The following is a 26,527-nucleotide window of genomic DNA, read 5'->3' on the forward strand; positions in this document are numbered from 1 at the left end:
ATGAGGTAACTGTACCTACTCCCTTATTGGAAAGTAGTACATCACAGAAACCGGTTTCTGTGACACCTACACCAATTAATGAGGAAGCTAATGATAATGATCATGAAACTTCAGATCAAGTTACTACCGAACCTCGTAGATCAACCAGAGTAAGATCCGCACCAGAGTGGTACGGTAATCCTGTTCTGGAAGTCATGCTACTAGATCATGATGAACCTACGAACTATGAAGAAGCGATGGTGAGCCCAGATTCCGTAAAATGGCTAGAAGCCATGAAATCTGAGATGGGATCCATGTATGAGAACAAAGTGTGGACTTTGGTTGACTTGCCCGTTGATCGGCAAGCAATTGAGAATAAATGGATCTTCAAGAAGAAGACTGACGCTGACGGTAATGTTACTGTCTATAAATCTCGACTTGGTGCAAAAGGTTTTCGACAAGTTCAAGGGATTGACTACGATGAGACCTTCTCACCCGTAGCGATGCTTAAGTCTGTCCGAATCATGTTAGCAATTGCCGCATTTTATGATTATGAAATTTGGCAAATGGATTTCAAAACTGCATTCCTGAATGGATTTTTGGAAGAAGAGTTGTATATGATGCAACCAGAAGGTTTTGTCGATCCAAAGGGAGCTAACAAAGTGTGCAAGCTCCAACGATCCATTTATGGACTGGTGCAAGCCTCTCGGAGTTGGAATAAATGCTTTGATAGTGTGGTCAAAGCATTTGGTTTTGTACAGACTTTTGGAGAAGCCTGTATTTACAAGAAAGTGAGTGGGAGCTCTGTAGCATTTCTGATATTATATGTGGATGACATATTTTTGATTGGAAATGATATAGAATTTCTGGATAGCATAAAGGGATACTTGAATAAGAGTTTTTCAATGAAAGACCTCGGTGAAGCTGCTTACATATTGGGCATTAAGATCTATAGAAATAGATCAAGACGCTTAATTGGACTTTCACAAAGCACATACCTTGACAAGGTTTTAAAGAAGTTCAAAATGGATCAAGCAAAGAAAGGGTTCTTGCCTGTGTTACAAGGTGTGAAGTTGAGTAAGACTCAATGTCCGACCACCGCAGAAGATAGAGAGAAAATTAAAGATGTTCCCTATGCTTCAGCCATAGGCTCTATCATGTATGCAATGCTGTGTACCAGACCTGATGTGTGCCTTGCTATAAGTCTAGCGGGGAGGTACTAAAGTAATCCAGGAGTGGATCACTGGACAGCGGTCAAAAACATCCTGAAATACCTGAAAAGGACTAAGGATATGTTTCTCGTATATGGAGGTGACAAAGAGCTCATCGTAAATGGTTACGTTGATGCAAGCTTTGACACTGATCCGGACGATTCTAAATCGCAAACCGGATACGTGTTTTTACTGAACGGTGGAGCTGTCAGTTGGTGCAGTTCTAAACAAAGCGTCGTGGCGGGATCTACATGTGAAGCAGAGTACATAGCTGCTTCGGAAGCAGCAAATGAAGGAGTCTGGATGAAGGAGTTCATATCCGATCTAGGTGTCATACCTAGTGCATCGGGTCCAATGAAAATCTTTTGTGACAATACTGGTGCAATTGCCTTGGCAAAGGAATCCATATTTCACAAGAGAACCAAGCACATCAAGAGACGCTTCAATTCCATTCGGGATTTAGTCCAAGTGGGAGACATAGAAATTTGCAAGATACATACGGATCTGAATGTTGCAGACCCGCTGACTAAGCCTCTTCCACGAGCAAAACATGATCAACACCAAGGCTCCATGGGTGTTAGAATCATTACTGTGTAATCTAGATTATTGACTCTAGTGCAAGTAGGAGACTGAAGGAAATATGCCCTGGAGGCAATAATAAAGTTATTATTTATTTCCTTATATCATGATAAATGTTTATTATTCATTCTAGAATTGTATTAACCGGAAACATAATACATGTGTGAATACATAGACAAACATAGTGTCACTAGTATGCCTCTACTTGACTAGCTCATTGATCAAAGATGGTTATGTTTCCTAACCATAAACATAGTTGTCATTTGATTAACGGGATCACATCATTAGGAGAATGATGTGATTGACTTGACCCATTTCGTTAGCTTAGCACTTGATCGTTTAGTTTGTTGCTATTGCTTTCTTCATGACTTATACATGTTCCTATGACTATGAGATTATGCAACTCCCGTTTACCGGAGGAACACTTTGTGTGCTACCAAACGTCACAACGTAACTGGGTGATTATAAAGGTGCTCTACAGGTGTCTCCGAAGGTACTTGTTGGGTTGGCGTATTTCGAGATTAGGATTTGTCACTCCGATTGTCGGAGAGGTATCTCTGGGCCCTCTCGGTAATGCACATCACATAAGCCTTGCAAGCATTGCAACTAATAAGTTAGTTGAGGGATGATGTATTACGGAACGAGTAAAGAGACTTGCCGGGTAATACGAGATTGAACTAGGTATTGAGATACCGACGATCGAATCTCGGGCAAGTAACATACCGATGACAAAGGGAACAACGTATGTTGTTATGCGGTCTGACCGATAAAAGATCTTCGTAGAAAATGTAGGAGCCAATATGAGCATCCAGGTTCCGCTATTGGTTATTGACCGGAGACGTGTCTCGGTCATGTCTACATTGTTCTCGAACCCGTAGGGTCCGCACGCTTAACGTTACGATGACAGTTTCATTATGAGTTTATATATTTTGATGTACCGAAGGTTGTTCGGAGTCCCGGATGTGATCACGGACATAACGAGGAGTCTCGAAATAGTCGAGACATAAAGATTGATATATTGGACGACTATATTCGGACACAGGAATGGTTCCGGGAGTTATCGGATATAAAACGGAGTACCGGGGGTTACCGGAACCCCGGGGGGGGGGGGGTTAATGGGCCTCATGGGCCCAAAGTGGAGCAGAGGAGGGGCGGCCAGGGCAGGCTGCGCGCCCCCTCCCCCTCTAGTCCGAATTGGACAAGGAGGGAGGGGCGGCGCCCCCCCCCCTTTCCTTTCTCTCCTCTCTCCCTTCCTTCCCCCTCTCCTAGTTGGACAAGGAAAGGAGGGAGTCCTACTCCCGGTAGGAGTAGGACTCCTCCCTAGCGCGCCTCCTCCTGGCCGGCCGCCCCTCCCCCTTGCTCCTTTATATACGGGGGCAGGGGGGCACCTCTAGACACAACAATTGATCCTTGAGATCTATTAGCCGTGTGCGGTGCCCTCCTCCACCATAATCCTCGATAATATTGTAGCGGTGCTTAGGCGAAGCCCTGCGACGGTAGAACATCAAGATCGTCACCGCCGTCGTGCTGACGGAACTCTTCCCCAACATTCTGCTGGATCGGAGTCCAGGGATCGTCATCGAGCTAAACGTGTGCTAGAACTCGGAGGTGCCGTAGTTTCGGTGCTTGATCGGTCAGGCCGTGAAGACGTACGACTACATCAACCGCGTTGTGTTAACGCTTCCGCTTTCGGTCTACGAGGGTACGCAGACAACACTCTCCCCTCTCGTTGCTATGCATCACCATGATCTTGCGTGTGCATAGGAAATTTTTTGAAATTACTACGTTCCCCAACATGGGCTAGCTGTGACAAGGTCACTGGAGGCAAATGCAAGATCAACTGGATGCAGGTCTGCAAGTCCAAGGTTCATGGGGGCTGGGCATCTTAAATCTAAAGAAGTTTGCGTCTGCGCTTCGCATCCGATGGCTTTGGGCAGAATGGTCGGATCCGCCTAAGCCGTGGGTTCGCTTGGGCAACCCTTGCGACGAAAATGATAAAAACATTTTTGCGGTTGCCACCAAGGTGCTTCTCGGCAATGGTCTTCGGGCCTCTTTTTGGGAGTCCGCTTGGCTCGACGGTTTGAGGCCCAAAGACATCGCCCCGAAGATTTTTGATCTATCAAAAAGAAGGGGTTGTTCGGTTCAAAAGGCATTGCAGAATAATTTCTGGGTCTATCAAATTAACACGGACGGGATCACCTCCACTAGACATCTGACCGAGTTCGTCAACCTTTGGGAGAAGATTTCTACGGTGCACCTAAACCCCGAGATGGCTGATTCTATTTTCTGGAAACTCACTAAAGATGGCATTTACTCTGCATCCTTAGCCTACAAGGCCCAGTTCCTGGGTTTGGTCGACTCCAACATGCAACAATTGGTGTGGAAGATCTAGGCTCCCCCCAAATGCAAATTCTTTGCTTGGCTCGTTATCAATAACAGGATCTGGACGGCCGACAGGCTTCAACGCCGGGGTTGGCCTAACTGTGACCGCTGCCCCCTATGCAAACAAGTTCAAGAATCCGCGGCCCACCTACTGCTCCAATGCCGCTACACGGTTCGAGTTTGGGGAATGATCAAGTCTTGGCTCGGCTTGGTGGATGTGCACCCTTCTGCTTGGATGGCCATCCACTCGGTAAAGGCTTGGTGGAACCTTATTGATTCCAATATGTCGCAATCTAGACGGTCGATGATGTCCCTCATGATGCTTATCTCGTGGGAAATCTGGAATGAGAGAAACGCACATGTGTTCCGTAACACCGCGGTGCCGGTAGGGGTTCTTGTTGCTAGAATCAAGGATGTATCCAAGCTATGGTGTCTTGCAGGGGCAAAGTATTTGAGTAATGTAGTGCCGCGAGAGTAATGTGTTGTAATTTGGCTTTTTGGCCAAAACCTCTAAACCTTCTTCTTAAACAATGAAAGTGGCAAATCTTTTGCCCAGTTTAAAAAAAGGTCAATATAAACTTCTTTTGAGAGATTCTAGGATGCAAAAATCATGTGTACTAATCTTGCACCACTTCTTTTTGTGATACAGTCGCACTGCGAAGCAACTATTTTCTCCAGAGAATCGTAAGAATGTTGGTAGGAAAGAAGACAAGCACCTGAGACTGAAGCTTCCAACTAGCTAGACACATGATCAGCAACTTCTCCAGACGAAGCAAGACACAAATGAGCCCCAGACCGCCTTCTAAATAGCTAGACCTGTCATCGTCAGCTTCATGGAACCTCTAGCTTTCTAATCTTTGGAACTATCGCTTCTTTAGTTGTAATAATAAAGTCAGTGTATGCACATATGTACTCTGTATCTCTAAGCCTGCGCTCGCTGTATATCTCTGAGTCGTTGCACTTTTGTATTGATAATGATCTCACCATGTTGTCAGTTTCTTCCACTATGGATATCAGCTTTCTCCATTTACCTGGTCTCACATGTGCACCCTGTACCCGCCAGAACAGATGCAAATTGTGCTGGAAGTGTACAGAAAATAATATCACATCCCCTATACAGAAAATATGAGCAATTCATTGGGGGAGGGGGGCAATGCCCCCCCTCCCCCAAACACTTATATTTTGTCTTTCACCGTACACCCCATGTGAGGTGAGTCATCCCCTACACCATATGTGTGACTCACGTCCCTCTCTAGACTAATATAACCAGTCCCTCTCTAGACTAATATAACCACCCTCATCACAGTGCTCACCATAAGAGTTTTTCCGTATCCAATATTTTCTTCCAGATTCATCTTGATCAAAGCCTACAAGCAGCACTGCATGATGAGCCCACGTTTTTGTTCATTTGCAAGCTGCAACAGGGTCGGAGCAGGGAAACCTTCAATGTGAGTATCCCACTTGTGTATCGTCTGAAACTGTCATTCGTCACAATCTCAACAACAAGCGGGTTGACGAGCAAGGCTTTCTGAAAAAGCATTGGTATTTGGAGCCACGGCCATCCCACCACTAATATTAGCTACCTTTTCTAAACCAACATGCTTACATTTCTTGTATCGCTTGTGCAGAGATTCCTTCTCCATCTTGGGATCAATGTTCCAAAATGTAAAGATGACCCGCATAGCAACTGTCGTTCCTCCCACTCAGGTCGCACTCAATGACTTGTTGCACAGACAACTGCTCCAGAATCCATGTTTTGGTGTTGCGAAATCCCTCGTTGCCCACCGTCGAGGTGATATAGCAGCATCCACATTTTTCTTCTCTAACATCAGTTACAACCTATGTTCCTGTCAGCGGGATCTTTGTCATTAATGAACACTTCTCTCAAGTTGAGTCGTTTGACAAAAATATTCCCTACATGGAAATATCTTCCGCCAGTAGTAGGGGGGTGTTGCCCAACTTTCAAACATTTTGTAAGGAATGTTAGTTATGAAGGCCTTAGATTTAGATTTGAAACCTTTCGCTTTAGTAACTAGATTACGGAAAGCATAGGGGATGAGCTTGAATCTTAGGAGATGTTCGGTTGAGAAAAAGGTAACACAAATAGTAATAACGTAATCATAATACGGTGGTACACCATGTAGAAAATCGAAATATGTTTGTTTGCTGGACGTAAACGAAATGAAAAAACCTGAAAGAGCCTGAAAAGCGAAATTGGTGTTTCTGCTCCTCTTATCCAGCTGTCGGCAGCTCCGTTGTGACATGGAGAATGAGAAGACGGTCCGCAACGGCCATCTCGGCCGCATCACTCAGGACCACCACCACCAGTGTCACCTCACCCAAGTTGCGCGTTGGCACTCCCACTGGCGGAGGCGCCACCGTGTCCTCTACGACCCGTGCTTCATGTTGCCGACGCACAATCAAGAACCATATGAGATATCGTCCCCTCATGGCCTCACAAGCCACAACCTCCTCCCCAGCAGGAACAAGAGCGTTCTCGCCGGCCGAATCAGCGTCTTATTGCATGCCAAAACCAAGCCGATCACGCAGGAGGCCAGGCCACTCCATGGAAAGATGGGTCGACATGGGAAGGAGACATGCCTCGTTACCTAGGGAAGCCGAGGAGGAAGGTGCAGGTGCAGCGAGAAAATGACTTCCTCTCTTACGGGAGATCTTGGGCGGTATTAACTAATATGTATACGATTATGTGGTAACTAATTGTGAGCCAATGTAAACGAGACAACCATATCATTTTCAAGCTGGAGGCAATCCGCGAACCAAACACCTCCTTAGATGTACAAGTGCACCTCTAAGAATTTGGGGATATCCTGGTGAGGATTTTTTAGCAGAAAAACAAAGTAGAAGGCAGCTTTACTTTTTTCTTTTTTGAGGACAACCTATTGGTCGATAGAAACTATCACAGGAATGTTTGCTTGTGCAGGAGGAGATCCCAGCCACAAGTAGCGCCCCAAATTAAGAGCAAAAAACCTAGCAAGGTTGTGAGAATCAACATTTGTGCTCCTAGATTCAAACATGAAATCACAATGAATAAAACAAGACTGCCTAGTGATAAAAGCTCCTGATTTATAGCTCCTGTTTCTCCCTACGCCTTCTTATATCTGACATGGCATTCAAGCAGTCCGAGACAACCGACAGCTTCTGACAATTCAAATTTTGACAATCCCTATCGGAGGCACCTTCCATACCGGGTGTTGGACTTGTTGAGTTGCTCCTCTTCTCACTCTTCCTGATATCATTAGCCGGCAAAGAATGTAAAGCCAGCCGCCAAAACTATATTGTGGCAATCTACTGTACATTGCTTGTTGATGAATTTGGCCTTATTATCTGCCCCCTCTTTTTTAAAATACAAGGTGTATTGATTTGTTTAAAATCAAATGTTTTTATGCCTGCCCAAGTTTGTAGCAAAATATATTATAATCTACAAAACTAAATATAAAATATAAATAAAATTGTTTTTATCTACAATGATAATTTTCCTCTATAAACTTTGTCATAGTTCAAGAGGTTGGACTTTAGAACTCGACATCAGCCCACTGGATTTAAGTACACACAAAGCGCAATACTTGTGGCAAGCTGCTATTTGCAATGTGTAATAACACGAGCACACTGTAATACTTCATACACATGAGTCTCTGAATACACAATTGACAATTTCCTTTCCCTTCGATCCTTGGCAGCACATTTAAGTAAATACATTGCTTTTGTGAGGCACAAACAGAATCAGCCTGATTAGAATGAATTGCGGTTGAAAATGACAAAACTACTCAAAACTGGGATGCTCAGAGACAAAAATCAAGAGCGATTAGCCTGGTAAAAATCGCCAGCGCTAAGGAAAATATGCTTCCCTAGCTGCAGATCAATTGGGGGATAGCCTTCGATGCACTTTACCGTAATCTGCAAGAACAAAGTCAAAACATATAAGAGTCAAAGGATACACATCAGCAACATCGTTACAGCGCTGTAGATTCCCTACCTTGCCATTTCCAGTCTGGAATTCATTCTTCAATCTGGAAATGGACCTTGACAACAAATACACTCTTAACGCCTCAACGTGGTCACTGTTGCCTGTTCCATTCAAAGTCAGACATACACATCACTCGCATGACTTCTCGGACAATGCCATGGTATGAAACACCAAATAATAGCAAGTACTCCCTTTAAAATTGCACCCTTGAAAAGAAACAGGGGTATTTATTTACCTGAGGCATAGGAAAGGAGATCAGCTGCAAGCACAGGCATGCATCTTGCAATGTAGATGACAAATGACATGTCATGTACAGTATGAGACTCCTCGCAGATAACGACCTGCAAACCCCACAATGACATTGCAATGGAAAGCGTTACAGCCATTATAAATTACTCCAGCACCAAGGTGCTTGCTATTTTCAGCAAGCCAGTTTGTACATGTATTGGAAAGTTACAAAATAAATGATAAAAATGACAATGTAAACCGAAACTACAGGATAGGATCAAAACGTAACAGCACAAACACTGCCCAGCTGCTTATGCTCTCAAAGTTGGCAAACAATCCAACCTCTGGTTAACTTTGGTGTTTATTATGATGTGAAACTTAATAATTAATTAGGCCAACCACCAGAGTCTGGTAAAGAAGATAGTATTGAGTAAACGTATTAAAGATTTAAAGTGATCGACTAGAATGTGCAATTTAAATTGATTTGATGATGACTGATACAGGTTTTAAAGGTTGAAAAAACCAAGCTCACCATATCTGATGTTGCCGCTGCCTTTGGAACTAGTGAATTACCAAGCACATCCCTAATATACTGATCCTGCACACAATAATAATAGCTTCCATGAAAAAAATGTTCCAGGCTCTGAAACAAGAAACCTTATTTGAAACAATTTGACAGACCTGTGACTGTAAAATTTCTTCAAGTGTATTGCTGTTGTCTACAGACTCGTAGTACACATCAATTAAGTCTGTAGGTTCAAGCTGAGCAGTCTTCCTTAATTTCTGGATTCTGTTTACAACCTGAAAAGGGTTGCTCATGAATTAGGAGACCAGACTGTTGACTGTTCATCAAAACGAAACTAGTGAATTTCCAGCTTGATGTGTGTCAGACAAAATTAGTGAATTTTCAGGCATCTAGAAAATGAACCTATGCGACAGCAGACAGCAAACATCTATTGTAAATTGCAATAGACCAAAGACCAACACAATCTGTGTGTAACACAAACCCAAGAACACCAATCCTATACAAAGGAGAAAAAAGACTACCTCTCGAGCCACTCCAGCTTCAATCAATGATTGATCGGCTCTGAGATCCAAAATGACCAACACATCACCTATAAAAACAAGATATCGATGTTATCCATAGTAACAAAACTATTAGAATGAAGTGGCATATTTATGACGTACCATCTCCCGCGGCATCAATTTCCTTCTCTGATACATCCACAGGACGCTTGAACTGTCGGACCACCTAAAGATACAAAGTTAAGCAGGTAAATTTCGGACATGGTGAAAAGTGATGCAGTGAGTTCAGTGCCAGAACTAAAGTTTAACTTCATGAAGGGTAATGACTCATGAGCTCATGATAATTAAGAAGAAACACATTGTATTATCTTGGCATTCAAGTAATTAGTAATCTTATTTCGCCTCTTACTGAATACAAAATTCAACCAACAGAAGTTTGAGGGAAATGTAACTACACAATATCACAGATGTACTGAAACTTTTCAATTCTCATCTGCTAGGAATAAATCACGTCTTGAAAATGATGACCTGAGACTGGAAGCATGTAATATTACCTTAATATCGTCTAGCGTCAGGCAATGACCAAGGAATGAAATCTCTCCGCTTTGCTCAAAGGCTAAGATTTGCTCCTGGGTCATTTTCTTCACTTCATTTGATACTTTGCCCATGTCCTTTCCTAGTCTTTTACCTAGCACACTGAGAAAACAAAAGGTCCTGAGCAATGTGTAAAAATGGCAACAATTCTTGTGCATTTAGGAATACATACCTAAAATTGGGTTCTGCCCGCAGAGAAGCATACTTCATGGGATCATTACATGGAGTCACAGTCTTAACATTCATCTCCTCCATGACATACTACACAGTAGAAAGTACATAGTTTCAGCACTAAACACTAACACTGGGCAAAGAGAGGCTGCACGTAACGAAAATTAAGCAAGTATTTAAGGCAGTTCCATAATTTCAGAACAAAAAAGGATTACACGTATATCTCGGAGTTTTGGCTTTATGAACAAACCTCTTTCAGTTTTCCAGTGATGTCTTCAAGAAATTCACTGTCAGGGTGAACAACCACCATCTCCCTGAGATTTTAAATTGGTTAAGCAATGATAGTACGATGCCAAACAGAACATGTTTTTTACTCCCTCCGTTCCTAAATATTTGTCTTTCTAGACATTTCAAATGGACTACCACATACGGATGTATGTAGACATATTTTAGATGTAGATTCACTCATTTTGCTCCGTATGTAGTCACTTGTTAAAATATCTAGAAAGACAAATATTTAGGAACGGAGGGAGTAGAATACATATTGAATAATAAACTGAATTGCAACTTGGACCATCTGATATTGACACACACATACATTATTCTTCGAGTTGCTATATTAACAATGCTATGACAACTAACACAGGTATTCTTCAGCTTGGAAATACAAGGGGATTCAAAAACACAACTAAAACTGCACATGCTATGACAACTACCACATCCAAAAAGATAACATAGACTTATATTGTTGAGAAGACAAAAAGCTAATACCAAAATATGTACACAAGGAAAAAAATCCTTGAAATTATTTTTTATCATTACATTGCAGCAATCTGCAGGAAAGTACAGATGGCATAATACAATGCCAACAACCTAACCTGAATGTCCCTACATACAAACAGTTGCAGAAAATTAAATCATGCAAATGGAGTCAAGACCTACTTCAGTGGTGTTTTGAGAGCTTTGCTGTGCCGTTCCCGAATATTGCGCGCAAGATCAATGATGGTCATCATCCTAGTTACACTTCGCTCAACACGCTCATCTCTCTGATCATGTAGGGAAACAAACAGAAAATGAGCTTAAATAACTCTGATATAAGAAAACAAAGTACTTTCCCCATTTCTAGTTATAGGGCATATTTTGGTAGAGCACACAGAATAAGAACCCTCCAGTACCCTTTAAATATGATATGAGCTGTGCATGCAATGAAAGCTTGGGACATGCAGTGTGCAAATGGGAGAGAGAGAGAGATGATGGGAGAGTTGTTGAGACATCTATGCTCTATGCATGTTGTAGGACAGTGAGGGAGAGCATTAGAGGGTGATATGGGTAAATAAAGCTTTATAGCTTCGTTGGTCCTTGTGTTCACCTTATATAGTGAAAAATACAGAAGGAAACTACGCGCAGTGTAAAAGGAGTTGGAAGGAGTGAAGACTGTTTGGTGAGAAAATTTTACCTCCCCAGTTGTGGAAGGGAAACTGCAAAAATGAATGCTCTGCTCTGATTTACTTGACGCTTTCCGCAGATTTTGGTAAAGAACTTCAGTAAAGAAGGGCGTAAATGGAGCCATCGCCACACAAGTAGTTACAAGTGCCTACACAATTCATGGTTAAGATGCCTTAGAGAACCGTAGAGAAAAACAACAAAAGGTGCATTTTGCATTAGCAGTAATCAACAGGAACAAAATCATCAGAACACCATCTGCAGACTAGTCAGTAGAACACCTTAAGAGGTTTTAATATATGAATACGGCACTGAAGGATAAAAATTCCACCACTGCATCAATTGCAATAGTCAATCAAAAAGCAGTCAAAACTGTATATTGCTATATTTACTTACATGGTAGAGAGTTGAAAGAGAAATTTTGCAGTCTTCTTCTCCAGTACGTCCTTTTAACCGTTTGCGGTTGAAGCGCACATATATATTGGTAAGATTGTCAATGTATTTTACCAAATATGGCACAACCTGAAGGGATAAAGTAGCTATCAAATTTGGCCATAGCATGGGAAGATGAAAACATGACCAAGTAAAATATCCAGAAAAAACTACCGTGTAAAGCCGATATGCATCCATCTCCTGATGAACAAAGCTAACCAGACTTTCAGTTGCAGAATGTATCCAGTGATCTAATACATTGGATGACTTCCGAAGTGAAGCTTGATCAATTGGAGAAAATGCTGTCAAACCCTCAACTTCAAGCCTCTTTGCGTTTTGGACAAGAAATCTATAAGCATTATACCACGGGAGGAAGACATCTTTCACCTGAAAAAATCAAAATATGTTAAGCGACACAATATACTCTTCATAGAGAAACCATATAACTGGAGCATACGATAATTGACATAATCTACATGCAGACCAGTAGCCTGAACATATTAATACAATGGAGCCTAACATATTGAAAAGACACTTACAACCCCAAAAACACCAATCCTTTTAAATCGTAGAGACTCCGCGCGTACAACTGGAGAATTCACCAAATACAGTCTTAAAGCATCCTGCAAAAAAGGAAATTATAACTCAGACAAATTACACAATCACAAGCCTTGAGACCTCCAAATGCATGTAGGTTCAGACAAAACAGTGATACTGTACACACTAAAGCATCAGTTATGTAAGTGAAAACTGAGCAGCAAGCCAGCAACTGTTGACTTTCAAAGAGACACCACTTACCGCTCCGTATTCATCAATGACTTCCATAGGTGAAGGGTAATTCTGTTTACTCTTGCTCATTTTCTTCCCATCCTCTGCCAAAACAAGACCATTGCATATAAGATTCTTAAAAGCAGGCTTCCCAAATAATGCCGTTGATAACACCATCAAAGTATAAAACCTGCAGGATGAAGTCAAAACATGAATGAGCAGCACATGAAGAAAAATATACTACTCAATTAGCTCTCTTTTTTGCGGTGCTGCGTATTTTGTTGGTTTGGGGGGCTAGGTATGGCTATGCTGTGCATTTTTTGGGCTGGTCTTGAAATTTTATCTTTGCCAAATTAATCTGAATATTCCATGTTGTTTTGATGCCCGAACAAGATTTTGATCACATGAGTGGTGAACATAAGGACTGGAATGAATATTAAAGGCCCTTAAAAATTGTATTCATTAACAAGAACATGGTAACAATAACTGTAAATCAAAAGATTCTGAAGGGAGTAACAAACCATCCACGTGTTTGGTCCAAACCCTCGGCCACAAAGTTGCCAGGGAAATTCTTCTCAAATAGTTCACGATTCTCAAATGGATAATGAATGTAGGCATATGGCATGGACCCACTCTCAAACCAGCAGTCAAAAACCTGAAGACATCACAACCGTTGCTGAATGAGAACCAGTAAAAATGAAATCATTGATATGCAGTCCCAAACATTCACATATATGACAGTTGACAAGTAAACTCATAATCTTGGAATGAATAAGCAGCAATAGAAAATAATCATAAGAAATGCAATAGAATATTTAGCAACAATAATAAAATAAAAATCTGTAAAATGTGTTGTGTGAGGGTTCACCTAGACATTCCAAAGATATTACTTAATCAAGTCTAAGAAGGTAATCCCATTCCTTGACTGACATATATAATTTATTTTCAAACCCATAAGTTAACATATTATAGTACAGAAATATTAACTAGCATCTAGATGACCTTAAATCTACTATCCATGATCCGCCTTTGTCTCATTCCCTTTTCCCTACAAATCCAGCCTCCCTCTCTCCCTGATACTTCCTCCTAAGCCTCTATTTCTTAATTATACGAGTAAGGACAGAGTTTGACCAAGTTTCTACTGAAACAGATAGAACAAAGTAGGAGTACAACATAAATGTATACGATCAGAAGGTAGGAAAAAGGTACTATGTGTCAATATAAAAGAATATGTACTGGATAACTGAGGCATCCTTATTGTGGGTCGAAATGAACTTACATCCTCAACGCGCTTGAGAACCCCAAACTCTGGTCCTCTGCTAGAAGGAATTGTAATATCATCAACATGATGGCGGTGAAGATCGTTAACCTGAGCACACACAAAATAAGAATGCTTCCAGGAAGTTCGCTATTGTTTCAATTTTTCAATTAAAACAGAATGAAATCAAAAGAATATTATATTCAGCCACAAATAGCGCAAACATTGAAATTTATCTTGCACAGTAGAGATATTAACCTTGACGCCAGATAATCTTTCAAGTTTCTCAATGGAATCCATAACTACAATTTCTTCACCGTCTTGGCTGATCCACACTGGAAGTGGAGTACCCCAGAATCTACTTCTGCTAACAGCCCAGTCCCTAGCACCTTCTAGCCAGTTATGGAATCTCTTTTCCTGCACACATTCATTGTTAGCAAAGAATTATTGGTCAAACAAACTGTACCACATCATCTTTCATCTTTCATAACTATAGCATGACCTTTCAACCAAATTGGCCTTTCCAAGCAGTTTCATAACATTCAACTAAATTGTATACAAATATTTAGTACAAATACTGGAAACAAGGACTGGCATCAAACTCTGTTCAACCAAATGAAATAAATTTCAAAAGTCACATCACTTACAAAATTTTAGTTTATTTGGTAGAACTAATGAGGGTCAGAGGGTACCCTGAGGGTCATAAATTTGCATCTGTGATCAAATACACGAGGGTAGGGAACAGAAATTGTTATAGCGACAATGCGTGCATTGATGGAACAACCAAGAGAGCTGCAGGTACATATCCAAATGGATATTTAAGCAAATTGGTGGAAAGTGTCAAATTTAGCGGTCATCCCACATGTATGTTAGCATACATGATCAAGTGGCTAAGAAGGGTACATCCATACGACATCTCCGTAACCTGACAGCACTGTCACAGGCTAGAAACAGTAACACACCTTGACATAATCTGGAACCCAGTAGGTCTCCTTGTTGCATTCTAGTAACTGATCCCTGATCTTTTCAACCTTGATAAACCTACAGAAAATCTCTATCAAACCTATACTCAATAAATATGAGTAATGCAATTGGGAAACTGTATTGGGCGTAAAAGCGGAGGAACACAGCTAACAAAAGGTGAACACAGAAGATTCAACAGAAAGCATATCATGTAATGATGAAGTCAGATTTCATAAAGGGATTGCTCCATGTGGTAAGAAGAACGTAAAAAATGGATTCAGGTATCAGGTGTACTTTAGAATTAGGAAAGACAAAGCCTTAGTTGCTAACTTAAAAGCAGGCAGAACAATGAATGTGCGCATTGTGGAAAATAAATTTAGTCAGATCACAATCAAATTTATTTACATCTCACGGAAGAAACTTAAGAAAATAACCGATGATTTGTAGCAAATATAGGCTCATATATACACACATTTGAGGTGAGTTCCCCCATAACAATCTGAATTCTAAGACAAAATAAAAGGCTGCCCCTCCCCAAATAGCATGTGTTTCTTGTGGTGTGTTAGCTCATGTACAACAGAAGTTATCACCACTCAGCACATGGACAAAATAATTTGCACAGTAGTAATAGAAGATGTTTACCAGCTTGGAACAGCCCGGTAAATAAGAGGAGTGCCCGAGCGCCAACAATATGGATAAGAGTGCTCAATGCTCCCTTTGCTAACAAGTCTTCCTTTATCCTGTTCATGTAGATTATCAATTCTAGGGCCAATATAAACTATCCAACTTATGCAATAAACTTAACTGAGGTGCCTTCAAAACAATGCACAGTATTTATCTAAAATAACAAGACAAAATATGTTGACAAAGTAAAGCACGCTCATGCCTGCGGTCTACAGCGTACACTAGTATAGATTGAGATGCTCATGCTATACACCTGATTTCCTTTGCTTGGATCTCTTGGAAGGTTATCCCAATGAGAAATATGATAATACATCAAGATGTATGCACAAGCTTATAAGATTGTAAAATACTACTGTCCAAAACTTTGTAATGATTATTAATGTCTTGTTCAACTAGATTACAACCCAACTCCAAAATATGTATGGCAGTTACCAGTAATGCTAAGCAAGCAACTAAATGCACATGTGTTATTAACAGCTAAGATGCCCATTGAACACTAGAAAAACAACTTACCTTAACAGCATTGATGATATCCTTGTCAGCCTCTTTGACATGTCGCCCTTTGAACTGAGATATCTTCTCAATGAAGTGACCATCATCATCAACAGCAACAACAAGTCCACTAGCCTGGACGGAAGCAGACAACACCAGACAGAAAACAAAGAACATTCAAGTAAGTCCTGATCGCAACAGATTAGACGTGAAAGATGCATGTAACTTTAAATGCTTTTGGTTAAGAAAGGAACACATGGCATTACAATCTAGAAAACTACATTGATCAAACAAATAGTACAAGCGTTAAAAGGCAACCCCTTCAAAAGATCATTAACTAGGCATAACAGGCTGCAAAACAACATGGTAGAAGGCATGCAATAAACAGTGGGGGCACAGCATAGAAGAATAAGATAGATGAATCAGATGACACTATTAAATGCTTGGGAGAACACATAACAATGTTCTTCAAGACAAATTATGGACATTGAGAAATATTGCATTATACACTACCCAATAATTTTGGCATACAAAACAATGTTCTTCCATCCGTTCACTATTATACTCCCTCCGTTCCAAATTACTCGTCGCAGAAATGGATGCATCTAGAACTGAAATACATCTAGATACATTCATACCTGCGACAAGTAATTCGGAACAGAGGGAGTAAGATGTTTTGGATAATTTAATATGGACTACATACGGACTGAAATGAATGAACAAACACACTAAGATGTGTCTATATACATCCGATTCAGAAAAAAGTTAGAACATCTCATAATAAATAGTGAACGGACGGAGCAGTTCACATGGTCTACTATTTTCTCTCAGCCCCCAAGGCCTTAGCAACACAGCATGTTAATTGCACAATACTCAAATAATATCAGAGAACTATTCCAACCTCAATTATCCCAGCACTAAGGCAAACGCGATGATCATCTTCACCAAATGCAGGAGCACAATGGACAACACCGGTTCCACTATCATCAGTCACATAGTTATCGGCAATCACCCTAAAGGCAGTGTCTTGAAACTCCAAGAAAAAATCAAACAGAGGAGTGTATCTGCGACAAGAGAAAACTACAGTAAAGACATAGAAAATCTCTAGATAGGCTATGAAATTCTTGATAAGTGACAATAGAACGGGGAAAAATTGTCGACCAGTATCTATGGACTAGTCAACCAAACCCATATATCAAAATGAAGAAATTTCTAAAGGTTAAACTTGAAAATCCAAAAATAAAGTGGTGTGGATTGTTTAGCTCTGCCATATTAGCACTGAAGTCTGACAAGAACAACATGTGACTACCTAAAGAGCGTTGTTAAGTATTATCTCCGTTCGGAATTATAAGATGTTTTGGATATTTCAATATAGACTACTACGGACTGAAATGAGTGAATAAACACACTAAAACGCGTCTATATACATCCGATTCAGAAAAAAGTTAGAACATCTTATAATTCAGAACGGAGGTAGTAGTTACGAATACCTCCAGGTATAAAAAGCGATAATGTAAAAGTACTTTCCTTATATTACTGATAAACAAATCCCATGGCTAAGAAAGAAATAGAAGATAACTCACTTTAGGCCTACTAGGCTTGAGCCAGGAATCTTTGCCAATAATTCGTATGATTCGGTATCCAAACCACCCTGGACAGCTTCAGCATTGCTTCCCTTAGAAGGTGCTTGTTTCTTTCCAGAAGCTTTGGCTTTAACTGGCAACTGCCCAAGCCTACTTTCTGCAACGATGTATACTGTTCCATTTGACTTGTCCTTAACCTGGCAACACAGTATGCATCCTCAAAACAGAAACAAAAAGCATAGCGCAAGTTGAGAAGAGCCTCAAAAACAGAATTCTCTTGTGCACAATGACTTAAAAGTAATCAGCATACATGGTCACATGGAGCAAAATACACAGACGGTATGACAAATATGCCTTTCATTTGCAACAAACTAGATACAGTTATCACAAAAGGAGATTAATTATATCAATATCACTGTTACAACATAACCCAATTAAGAAGAGTTAAATAGCCTTTGTGTACGAACATTAGGAAAATGTGCAATTGGCATTGCTGGAAGGTATATGCTTCTCAACAATGATACTGTGATAGGAGATATCTAATTTTGTTTTTGGAAATTGCGGCAATATCCAGTTATCCACTATATAAAGACAATAATAGCATGCATTGCACATGCAAGAGCATTGCAGAGACAGAGAACAAGGCATAGCAATTTAAGAATAAGATAAAAGTGAATACTTGCAATCTACCATATATTACATAATATGAAAGCAGCTGATTGACAAGCTCATGTTAGCCTTGCATTATGCCGTAGTTTAGATGAACATCCAAGGTTAATAGCTTGAGGTTCTTTGAGTTAGAAAATTTCTCGGTATCTTCAGTTTTTCATTGCATTTTCTAATTTGTTTTCGGTACAGCTCTGCTCCTTGCACAATGAGGTTTTCAAGTGTGGACTACTGTTAATAGTCAGGAAACTCGACAACAGTCGGTAGCATTACAAATATGAAACAAAATACCCAGAAAAATAGAGGAGCGCTAACCTTGGTATACACAAGATTGGCATTGACACACAATGCTAGGTTGCTTGGGAGTGTCCAAGGCGTTGTAGTCCATGCAACAAGAGCTGCATTGTCCGCATCACCAACGACAGGGAAAGACACCATCACTGCTGGGTCCGGGACAGTCTATGACATGATTAAAGAGATGGTTACTACAAGCTGCAACAACAGAATATGAGCTAAACCAGGAACAAAGTCAATTAATTACTCACCCTATAGTCCAGGCCTGCCTCGAAGTTTGATAGTGCAGTTTTGCAACCTGTGCTGTAAGGCATCACCTGGAACAAGAACAAGAGTTCAGGACGATTTGAATTTGAAGGGATTCCTTACAACCAAATAAGGAAGAAAAAACTATAATCACCAACACTATGTGTGCCTTCCATTTTTCTTCTTTTGGAAAGAATAGGGAGGCAAGTTCTACAGAAACAACACTTGCTTCGCATAAGAGGGAATTTCAACGCAGCAGATACATTCGAATCAATGCACAATTTAATTTGTTAGTGGCAAGTGGCAACCCCGCCCCAAAGGCCCCAAACACACACGACCCCCAACTCACCAGTCATCAGAACAGGAACAGCGTTAACTGTGAAATAAGAAGCAGCTTTTGTCCACCATTTCTAGACATTGGCTAATTAATCTTCTTACCGGCACATAACAGAGATTGCAATGTCATTCACAACAATTGAACGGTTGCAGTGTGGTTCCAATTTCAGACATAGATATCCCCAAATTGAAAGCAAAACTGCCCATTAGTTGCGGTTGAATAGTTCCAAACATTACGAAAATTCCATTTCCATGGAGCCTAAGCTTTGTTCATACCACACTCTAGAAGTCTGGACTCGGAATTATGCAAAGGAAGCACAGATTCAGAGCTAACAAGGGGCGAGTGAGCAAGTGAGTGAGACTCTACCTTGAAGCCCTTGTAGACAAGGTCCTTGTCCCAGAGCTGGCCGAAGACCCACCAGACGCTCTCCATGAAGTTGATGTCCATAGTCTTGTAGTCGGCCTTGAAGTCGATCCACCGGCCCGTGCGCGTGACGACGGCCTCCCACTCGGCGACGTACTTGGTGACGATGCCGCGGCAGGTCTCGTTGTACTTGCCGATGCCGAGGTCGAGCACCTGCTGGCGGTTGGTGATGCCGAGGAGCTTGTCGATCTCGAACTCGACGGGGAGGCCGTGGCAGTCCCACCCGAAGCGCCGCATCACGTGGCGGCCCCGCATCGACTGGTGCCGGGTCACCACGTCCTTGATGGTGCCGGCGAGGATGTGGCCGTAGTGGGGCAGGCCCGTCGCGAAGGGCGGCCCGTCGTAGAAGATGAACTCCTCCCCGCCCTCCGTGCGGCGCAGCTGCTCGTGGAACGCGTCGAGCCGCGCCCACAGCTCGAGGACGCGCTGCTCCTCCAACGGGAAGGAGAAGTCCTTCCCCTCGCACACGTCCTCCATGGTGGCGGCGGCGGCCTCCGCGCCGGCTGCGTCGGCGGCGGGGGCGGGGGCGGCTAGGGTTTGGGGCGACGCGGCGGTGGTGGCGGCGGCGGGAGGGGGGGTGGGGGACGCTTTGGACTTGGGACAGAGAGGGGGAGAAGGGTTTAGGGGTGGGGTTCACGTGCCGCGCGCGTGCCTCCTGCCGTCGTCCCGAGGAAATTTTCAGTTTGGTCCCTCGTTGAGGAGGAGTGGAGTGCAAGTCACGGAAGAGTTTGTAGTAGTCTACTACCATTCCTTTTTCTCACGAAAAAAAAAAGGTTTTTTACCGTTACCACAGGCTTTGAGTTGTTTATTTAGAGGACTTTCTTTATTTCCCTTTTGTTTGCGTCGCAATCGAAACTCAATTTTAGTTCAACTTGGGCATGGAGCTTGACGCCCAAGTAACCACCCACCGCTGTAGCGCCAACGATAACACTATATTTGTGCTACGGTATTGTCCACTAGTCTGCCCTTGCATCCCTATCAGTAGATAACCGAAGTCATGGAGCTTGACGCCCAAGCAACCATGGTTGGTATATTTGATTGTTGACAGAGCTATGAGACTAGGCGGTGTACCTTGGTCACGCTCGGTCGGCTGCTTTGACCAACCTTAAGGAGTACAAAGGAAAAGTTTGAATGTCGGCCGTGTAGACCGGGTGCCAGAGGTATTTTGGCGTACTTAAACATGAAATCACTGTTTTGGTTAAATTGAAAACGTTGGTATTTGACATGACGTCACGGGGAAGCGTGGAAACCGAGAGATTTAACTAGGCGTTAAGGTGAAGAGTGAGATCCGGGTCAAATTTGAGATGAAACATGAATGCCATTAGTCAAGAGAAATACATCTTCTTATGAGGAGGATACAACAACACTTAGTATTATTATTATTTACTATTGAAATCTAAAATGACACATTTTTCCTTTTTCCTTTGCCACATAAACATACTTTCTTTTTTTTATTTTCTTTTTGCCAAAATGATACACATTTTGATAAATAAAACATATCTAAGTTGCTTCTATACCGTCGGGGTGGAGTACAATATTTTTTTATAGGAAAAATCATCATAGCAAAAGTTATCACTTGGATAGACTACTTGGATAAAACAGCCACATCATCCTGAGTACAACAACAAGAAAATTTGGGAGAACTTGCCTTTTCTTCTCTTTCATCAAATACTCGGTATTGTTTGGGGAAGGTTTTGGGTCCTTACATTTTTATGGGTAAGAAAATGAATCTTATGGAAAAAAAATCCTTTGTGAGAAAATCATGTCTATGTAAGCGGTGAACATCATTAGATTTTTTTTAGTGTGTGAACATCATTAGATTGAATGGCACTGACACCCACGATTGCTACGCACGAAGCGTTCCTTTTACATAGTGGCAGCTAGGGTTTACAACTCCCCTCCAAGCACCACCAGAGAGCCCGTGGACCCCCCCCCCCCCCCCCCCCCCCCCCCCCCCCCCCCCCCCCCCCCCCTCTTGTCGCTCCAGCAGCTGGTGGCGGGAAGGAGAATCCCGGTGCCTCTTCTCTGTCTAGTAGTTTAGGTAATGGATTTTAGTCCTCGCAGGGCGGCGTTTCTTCATCGAGTTGATCTTTATGGTTTCGATCCTCCTCGAGTTCGTCCATCTGGACAGAATCGATAGAGCTACAAAAACATGAATACTTCACAAACAAATCTTCAGGAATATATTTATTTGTATGCACTTTCAATGCATTTTTTATGGGAAACACTTTTAATGCTTACTGAGGGTTCTGCTATAAGAAAGGCTACAAAAATAGCATAGAAGGTACCATCTATTTCAAGGTTGACACGAATGGAAAAGAAGAACAAAAAGGCATGAGCTACGTCCTTTAGTATGTTGCTGACAAAATTAGATTTCAAAAAACTGAACATGGTATCTCCCTGATGGACATCGTAGATGGCAAAGAGACCAAGTTCATGATAATTTTTGAACTTATACCTTGCTGCAAGGTAGTCTTCCATGTCGTAGTCAGATCTTCTTTCAGTTAAGTGAAATCCATGTGTTACTTTGTTTCTTCTTTTCGAAATAGACTTTCGCCCCGCTTTATAAATAAAGCAACCACCACGTTCACACAAGAAGGTCAAGTGCAACATAGGGAATAGACTAGTCTGCCGGGGCATCAGCACAAACATGTCCAAAGAAGCATAAAAGAAATAATCCATGTGTAATGTGTTGCTTTGTTGGTGGACAACTTGTTTCCTCTTGTTGCAGTATCAGAGGATGATGGATTAAGACATTCTGCGGTCTTTGCATGGGTAAATGAATAAGACCAGATAATATCCACATAATTGTCTCAATAAAAGAACTATAATAGTTAAATATTGATCGAGTAAAAAAATAATTTCTGGACCAGAAGTGCCATGAATAATCGGGAGATGTACTGCATTCTTAACTACTCCCTCCGTTCGGAATTATTTGTCTCGGATATGGATGTATCTAGAATCAAAATACGTCTAGATACATCTATTTCTGCGACAAGTAATTCCGAACGGAGGGAGTATTAACTTACCCCATAGAAGATCATGGTCATGTTCTGTCCTTTTCTTAAAAGCTAGCCACAAAAACTATAAATGACATGGTTGAGAAAAATCATTTTGTGACTTTAAAAATTACTACGTTGACAATACAAAATGTTGACCTTCTTTGTCTTTCTTGTAAGTGAGAATAACCATGTGCTACTGGAGTTGTTGCTGGAGGTGGTGGCCTAATCGGCTCTTCGGTGATGGTTACTGTTATGGGCATGGGCTCTCGGGGCGCAATACACGCCGTCACCGGCACTCTTGGAGATGTCTTATTTGAGTCTGGCTGGTTCCGCTGTTCACTCGGTGATTCTTAGGCGCTATGGGTGCCTTGACCCAGCCTGAGGTGAAGACAGGGTCGTGCTGTCATGGTGTTGGTTGTGACGCGATCCTTGATCTTTGAGTCTCACCTCCTTGCCATTTCGTGTCTCGAGGTTTGACTAGGCGAGTTGTTTCGTCATTGTAGCTGGAGTGTTGTGTGTTGTATGCCGAAAGGCGTTGTATAGCCCGCCTGGCTCTTCTTCAATGATACTGATGCACCTTTTCCATGGTGTATCGTTGAAAAAGAAAAGATACTCCCTCCGTTCCTAAATATGACGTTTTGGCAGTTCAAAAAACATCATATATTTTGGAACACAGGGAGTAGTAAGAAAGCAGCTCCAAGAAAAGCACATGAATCTGCAGCAGCGCAAAACGCCACAATGGTTGAACCACAAAGAAAGCCCAGCTCAAATGAGCATTGGAATTATTATTTTTTACAACAAAAAGTCTGTGTTCAACAGTGTTAGTAACCCTATAGTGGTCTTGCAGAATTCTGGAGGCCTGCCGTATCTGTGGCAGGAAGAAGCCAGTCCCCAAGGGTATTGTCGATGGTAAGCGCAAGCACCATGGTATTACCCAGTTGAAGTTATAGAGGAACAAGCGGTCTGTTGCTGAAGAAAGAGCTGGACGCAAGCTTGGCCTTCGTGTGCTCAACTCCTGCTGGGTCAATTGGTTGCAGTTGTAGCTTCTGCTGATTATACAAGTTAGAATACGCCGGGGCCCCTCCCTTAGTATATGCTCTATTTTTCATTGATGCACCTATAACAAGACAGTCTTGCTATCAAACAAGTATTGCCTATATTTATGACTCTGCTGATCATGTATGCATACATGTACATGCAGGTCTTCTGATAAAACTGCAGTTCAGGTAGCTAGCGAGAGGGTAGCTTGACAAAGATTACAGCGGACCTGGCAGTGCAAGGAGTGGTCGACATCCTCATATTGCAAACACCCACAACACAAGTTACTCCTTCCGCAAGCCTTTCACGGCCGTGTTCACCTCTTGAATGTCCTCGGTGCTAGGACTAGAACCTGTTTTGTGAAACAGAGAGGTGAGAGAAAAGTGTGTGGCATAGATACATACATATATGAAAAAGGAAGAGTCCAGAGGAAAATGACGGTGGAACCCACCCTTACGTACCCGGTGCTAAACGCTTCTGGTCTCTAAGACAATCGACGTTCCAAACATTTTGACCCACCATGGCCTCAACCTCAACCTTTTTCCTTCTCATAACCTTCATTTTCTGGTGCAACTTCGGTATTGCCTTCACAATACCTGCAGGTTCACGACAGTTGATGAGTAGGCATACATTCTGAACCATAGATAACTGAGCAAAAGTGCTACTTCTCGTATAGTAGATAACAGCACTATCTACACCAAATTTAAATGTAGGGATATGATCTTTGTGATTTCTGTCAAGCATACTGTTAACCGAGTTCAGTTGTATTTATACAAGAAGCAAAAAGTATAGAGGATTGCCAGACAAAAACTGAAAGTCATAATTAAGTGTGAGAAAACCTTCTGATTGCTAAAGCTAACACATCAGACCAAAAAGATCAACAGATGACCAAAGCTTGATGGTCTATTCAACTTTTGTTCAAAAATCAATGACTCATGGCTAATACTAATAGGTGCAGCACTTACTACCAAAATAATAGTTAGTAGCTGGATGTCGTTTCACACAAGGAGATAGGGAAGAACATCGACTTCAGGGCTTAAGGTGGTAACAAACCATATCTGGTGTCGTTTCACACAATAGCCCTTCACTAATCATCTGAACTGGTGAGTGTTCAAATAAATAGTTCAACGAAGTGAAAATTCTGATTATTTTGAGAAAATTTTAATTATCAAATCATCTTATTTAATGGATAAAAGCTTGTGATGTTCAGAAAGCAGAATAAACCAAAGCTTTGGCATGCCATCACATTGAAGTCAGAACTAAAACCTGAGTGTACTAATACAACATTGGTGAGCAGCAAAAGTGTAATTCGGACAGGCAGAACAAAACTGATGAGCCTTGGAAGTTTACAGCTAATTGTGTATAATTTTCTTTGCTCTTTTCCCTTTACTTGAGGTATTCATTACTGAATCTAGTGGCATACCTTGAATATTCTCCTTAACAGATTTGTCTTCATACAACTTCAGTACTTCAGTTATAGAGGAATTAAGGTTACTTTTGTATGTAGCTTGCCTTTCCAAGGAAGTACTTTCTCTTCTAAGTTCTTCAGATTCCGTGTTAGCCTAATTAAACAACACCAGAGTTTGTTAGATTAAGTGCAGATATTATTATCAATCTAATTCTTTGTGAGTATGGTACCTACGTCTGCCAGTTTTTTTCTCAAAAAATTAAGTTCTGCATCCAGTTCCGAATCAGAATTCCCATCTTTATGCAACACCGTTGCAGAAGAATTATCCTGATGAAAAAACATAATATAATTATACTCATTTACATGCCTCTTGCTTTTTGAAAATGCAGGTTGTAAAGTAAATATAAATAATGCATGGCTTCAGTGAACCAAAATGGTGCATAAAGCCGTAAACGTATGATTTATTGAGTACCTTATTGCAAACAAGCTTTGGGGTTAACCAATACTAGGCTTCTAAAATAAAATTTTAGGTTGGGCTTCTAGAATAAGCTGGGGAAGGGGCAGCTTATTTCCACAGCCAGCCATAAGCCCCAAAAGAACTAGCCCTCAACCTTAATTAAATGTTTCACACTGATTCCGTTTACTAGACATAAGAACTGAACCACAGATGTTTATGACTTAAGTCACTTAGTTAATACTCCCTCTGTCCCAAAAAGCTTGTCTTAGATTTGTCTAGATACGGATGTATCTAGACACGTTTTAGTGTTCGATACATCCATATCTAGATAAATCTAAGACAAGTTATTTGGGACGGAGGTAATATTAAACTTCTGTTTCCCTAGAAACAGTTTAGTAAAATGTTCTAATTGATGTTTAGTAAATCTATATTTGCTTGTTAGGACATCTGGCATTGAAATCTAAGTGGAATATTTTTGACAGAGATGGATAGAAAACAGAATTACATTAATATATGCTAAGCATATAACAGAAAAAGGTATCCTATTTCAATACAACGACCGACAAATTAATGATGTGCATTAGTCGGGTAATTTAAAATAAGATATCAATAAGAAATGCCCAGATATATTTTGCCCTGAGAATCAGAAGGTCTTGCTGATATTACTATTTATTATATTACTTCCTAGTTGAGCATAGCGTACACCATGGGCACTTAGAAAAACTGCAATTGAATAATGTAAGCAGCTAAAACATAGATAAATTAAAGCTCAAGCTTTCATAGTTGAGAGAAAGTCTGAAAGTCAGAAATGATGGAATGTTAATCAATATAGAGTAGAGAACAGAACTCAAATTCTCCAATTAGCTTACAAACTAGTT

General features: G+C 41.2%; 2 protein-coding genes across 3 annotated transcripts; both read right to left on the reverse strand.

Annotated features, from left to right (window-relative positions):
* Positions 1-7,732: 7,732 nt before the first annotated feature.
* On the reverse strand, positions 7,733-20,346 carry LOC125524901 (isoleucine--tRNA ligase, cytoplasmic). Its single transcript, XM_048689931.1, has 27 exons — positions 19,688-20,346; positions 18,990-19,055; positions 18,760-18,903; positions 17,779-17,975; positions 17,097-17,259; positions 16,217-16,330; positions 15,662-15,759; positions 15,019-15,097; positions 14,315-14,473; positions 14,078-14,167; positions 13,320-13,453; positions 12,829-12,988; positions 12,570-12,653; positions 12,205-12,417; positions 11,995-12,120; positions 11,612-11,749; positions 11,098-11,201; positions 10,406-10,469; positions 10,157-10,245; positions 9,945-10,086; positions 9,553-9,616; positions 9,412-9,479; positions 9,046-9,165; positions 8,897-8,962; positions 8,372-8,477; positions 8,146-8,237; positions 7,733-8,066 (listed from the first exon to the last, which is right to left on the reverse strand). The coding sequence occupies exons 1-27, from the start codon at positions 20,219-20,221 to the stop codon at positions 7,965-7,967; spliced, it is 3,516 nt and encodes a 1,171-aa protein (XP_048545888.1). The 5' UTR covers positions 20,222-20,346; the 3' UTR covers positions 7,733-7,964.
* Positions 20,347-23,456: 3,110 nt separating this feature from the next.
* Positions 23,457-26,480, reverse strand: LOC125524524 (protein MIS12 homolog). 2 transcript variants are annotated; one of them, XR_007290802.1, is made up of 5 exons: positions 25,427-26,476; positions 25,208-25,346; positions 24,246-24,380; positions 24,014-24,136; positions 23,457-23,863 (listed from the first exon to the last, which is right to left on the reverse strand). XR_007290802.1 is itself a non-coding variant. In XM_048689566.1 (4 exons), exons 1-4 carry the CDS (start codon positions 25,532-25,534, stop codon positions 24,069-24,071), a joined length of 450 nt encoding a protein of 149 aa, XP_048545523.1. In that variant the 5' UTR covers positions 25,535-26,480; the 3' UTR covers positions 23,457-24,068. The 2 variants fall into 2 exon arrangements, 1 of the variants encoding a protein (XP_048545523.1); XM_048689566.1 differs by having other exon boundaries at positions 23,457-24,136; positions 25,427-26,480.
* Between the last annotated feature and the right edge of the window lie 47 nt (positions 26,481-26,527).

This window comes from Triticum urartu, chromosome 7, assembly GCF_003073215.2.
Source record: "Triticum urartu cultivar G1812 chromosome 7, Tu2.1, whole genome shotgun sequence".
NCBI classification, from domain to species: domain Eukaryota; kingdom Viridiplantae; phylum Streptophyta; class Magnoliopsida; order Poales; family Poaceae; genus Triticum; species Triticum urartu.

Coding starts and splice junctions, on each gene's coding strand:
- LOC125524901 (XM_048689931.1), bottom strand. CDS start 20,221: ATGGAGGACGTGTGCGAGGGGAAGGACTTCTCCTTCCCGTTGGAGGAG. Junction 16,331..17,096: donor TTAGTGCTGGGATAATTGAG/GTTGGAATAGTT, acceptor GCTTCCGTCCAG/GCTAGTGGACTTGTTGTTGC. Junction 15,098..15,661: donor TACCGGGCTGTTCCAAGCTG/GTAAACATCTTC, acceptor GATTTTCTGTAG/GTTTATCAAGGTTGAAAAGA.
- LOC125524524 (XM_048689566.1), bottom strand. CDS start 25,534: ATGTTTTTTCATCAGGATAATTCTTCTGCAACGGTGTTGCATAAAGAT. Junction 25,347..25,426: donor TGAGAAAAAAACTGGCAGAC/GTAGGTACCATA, acceptor TTGTTTAATTAG/GCTAACACGGAATCTGAAGA. Junction 24,137..24,245: donor CCAGAAGCGTTTAGCACCGG/GTACGTAAGGGT, acceptor TTCACAAAACAG/GTTCTAGTCCTAGCACCGAG.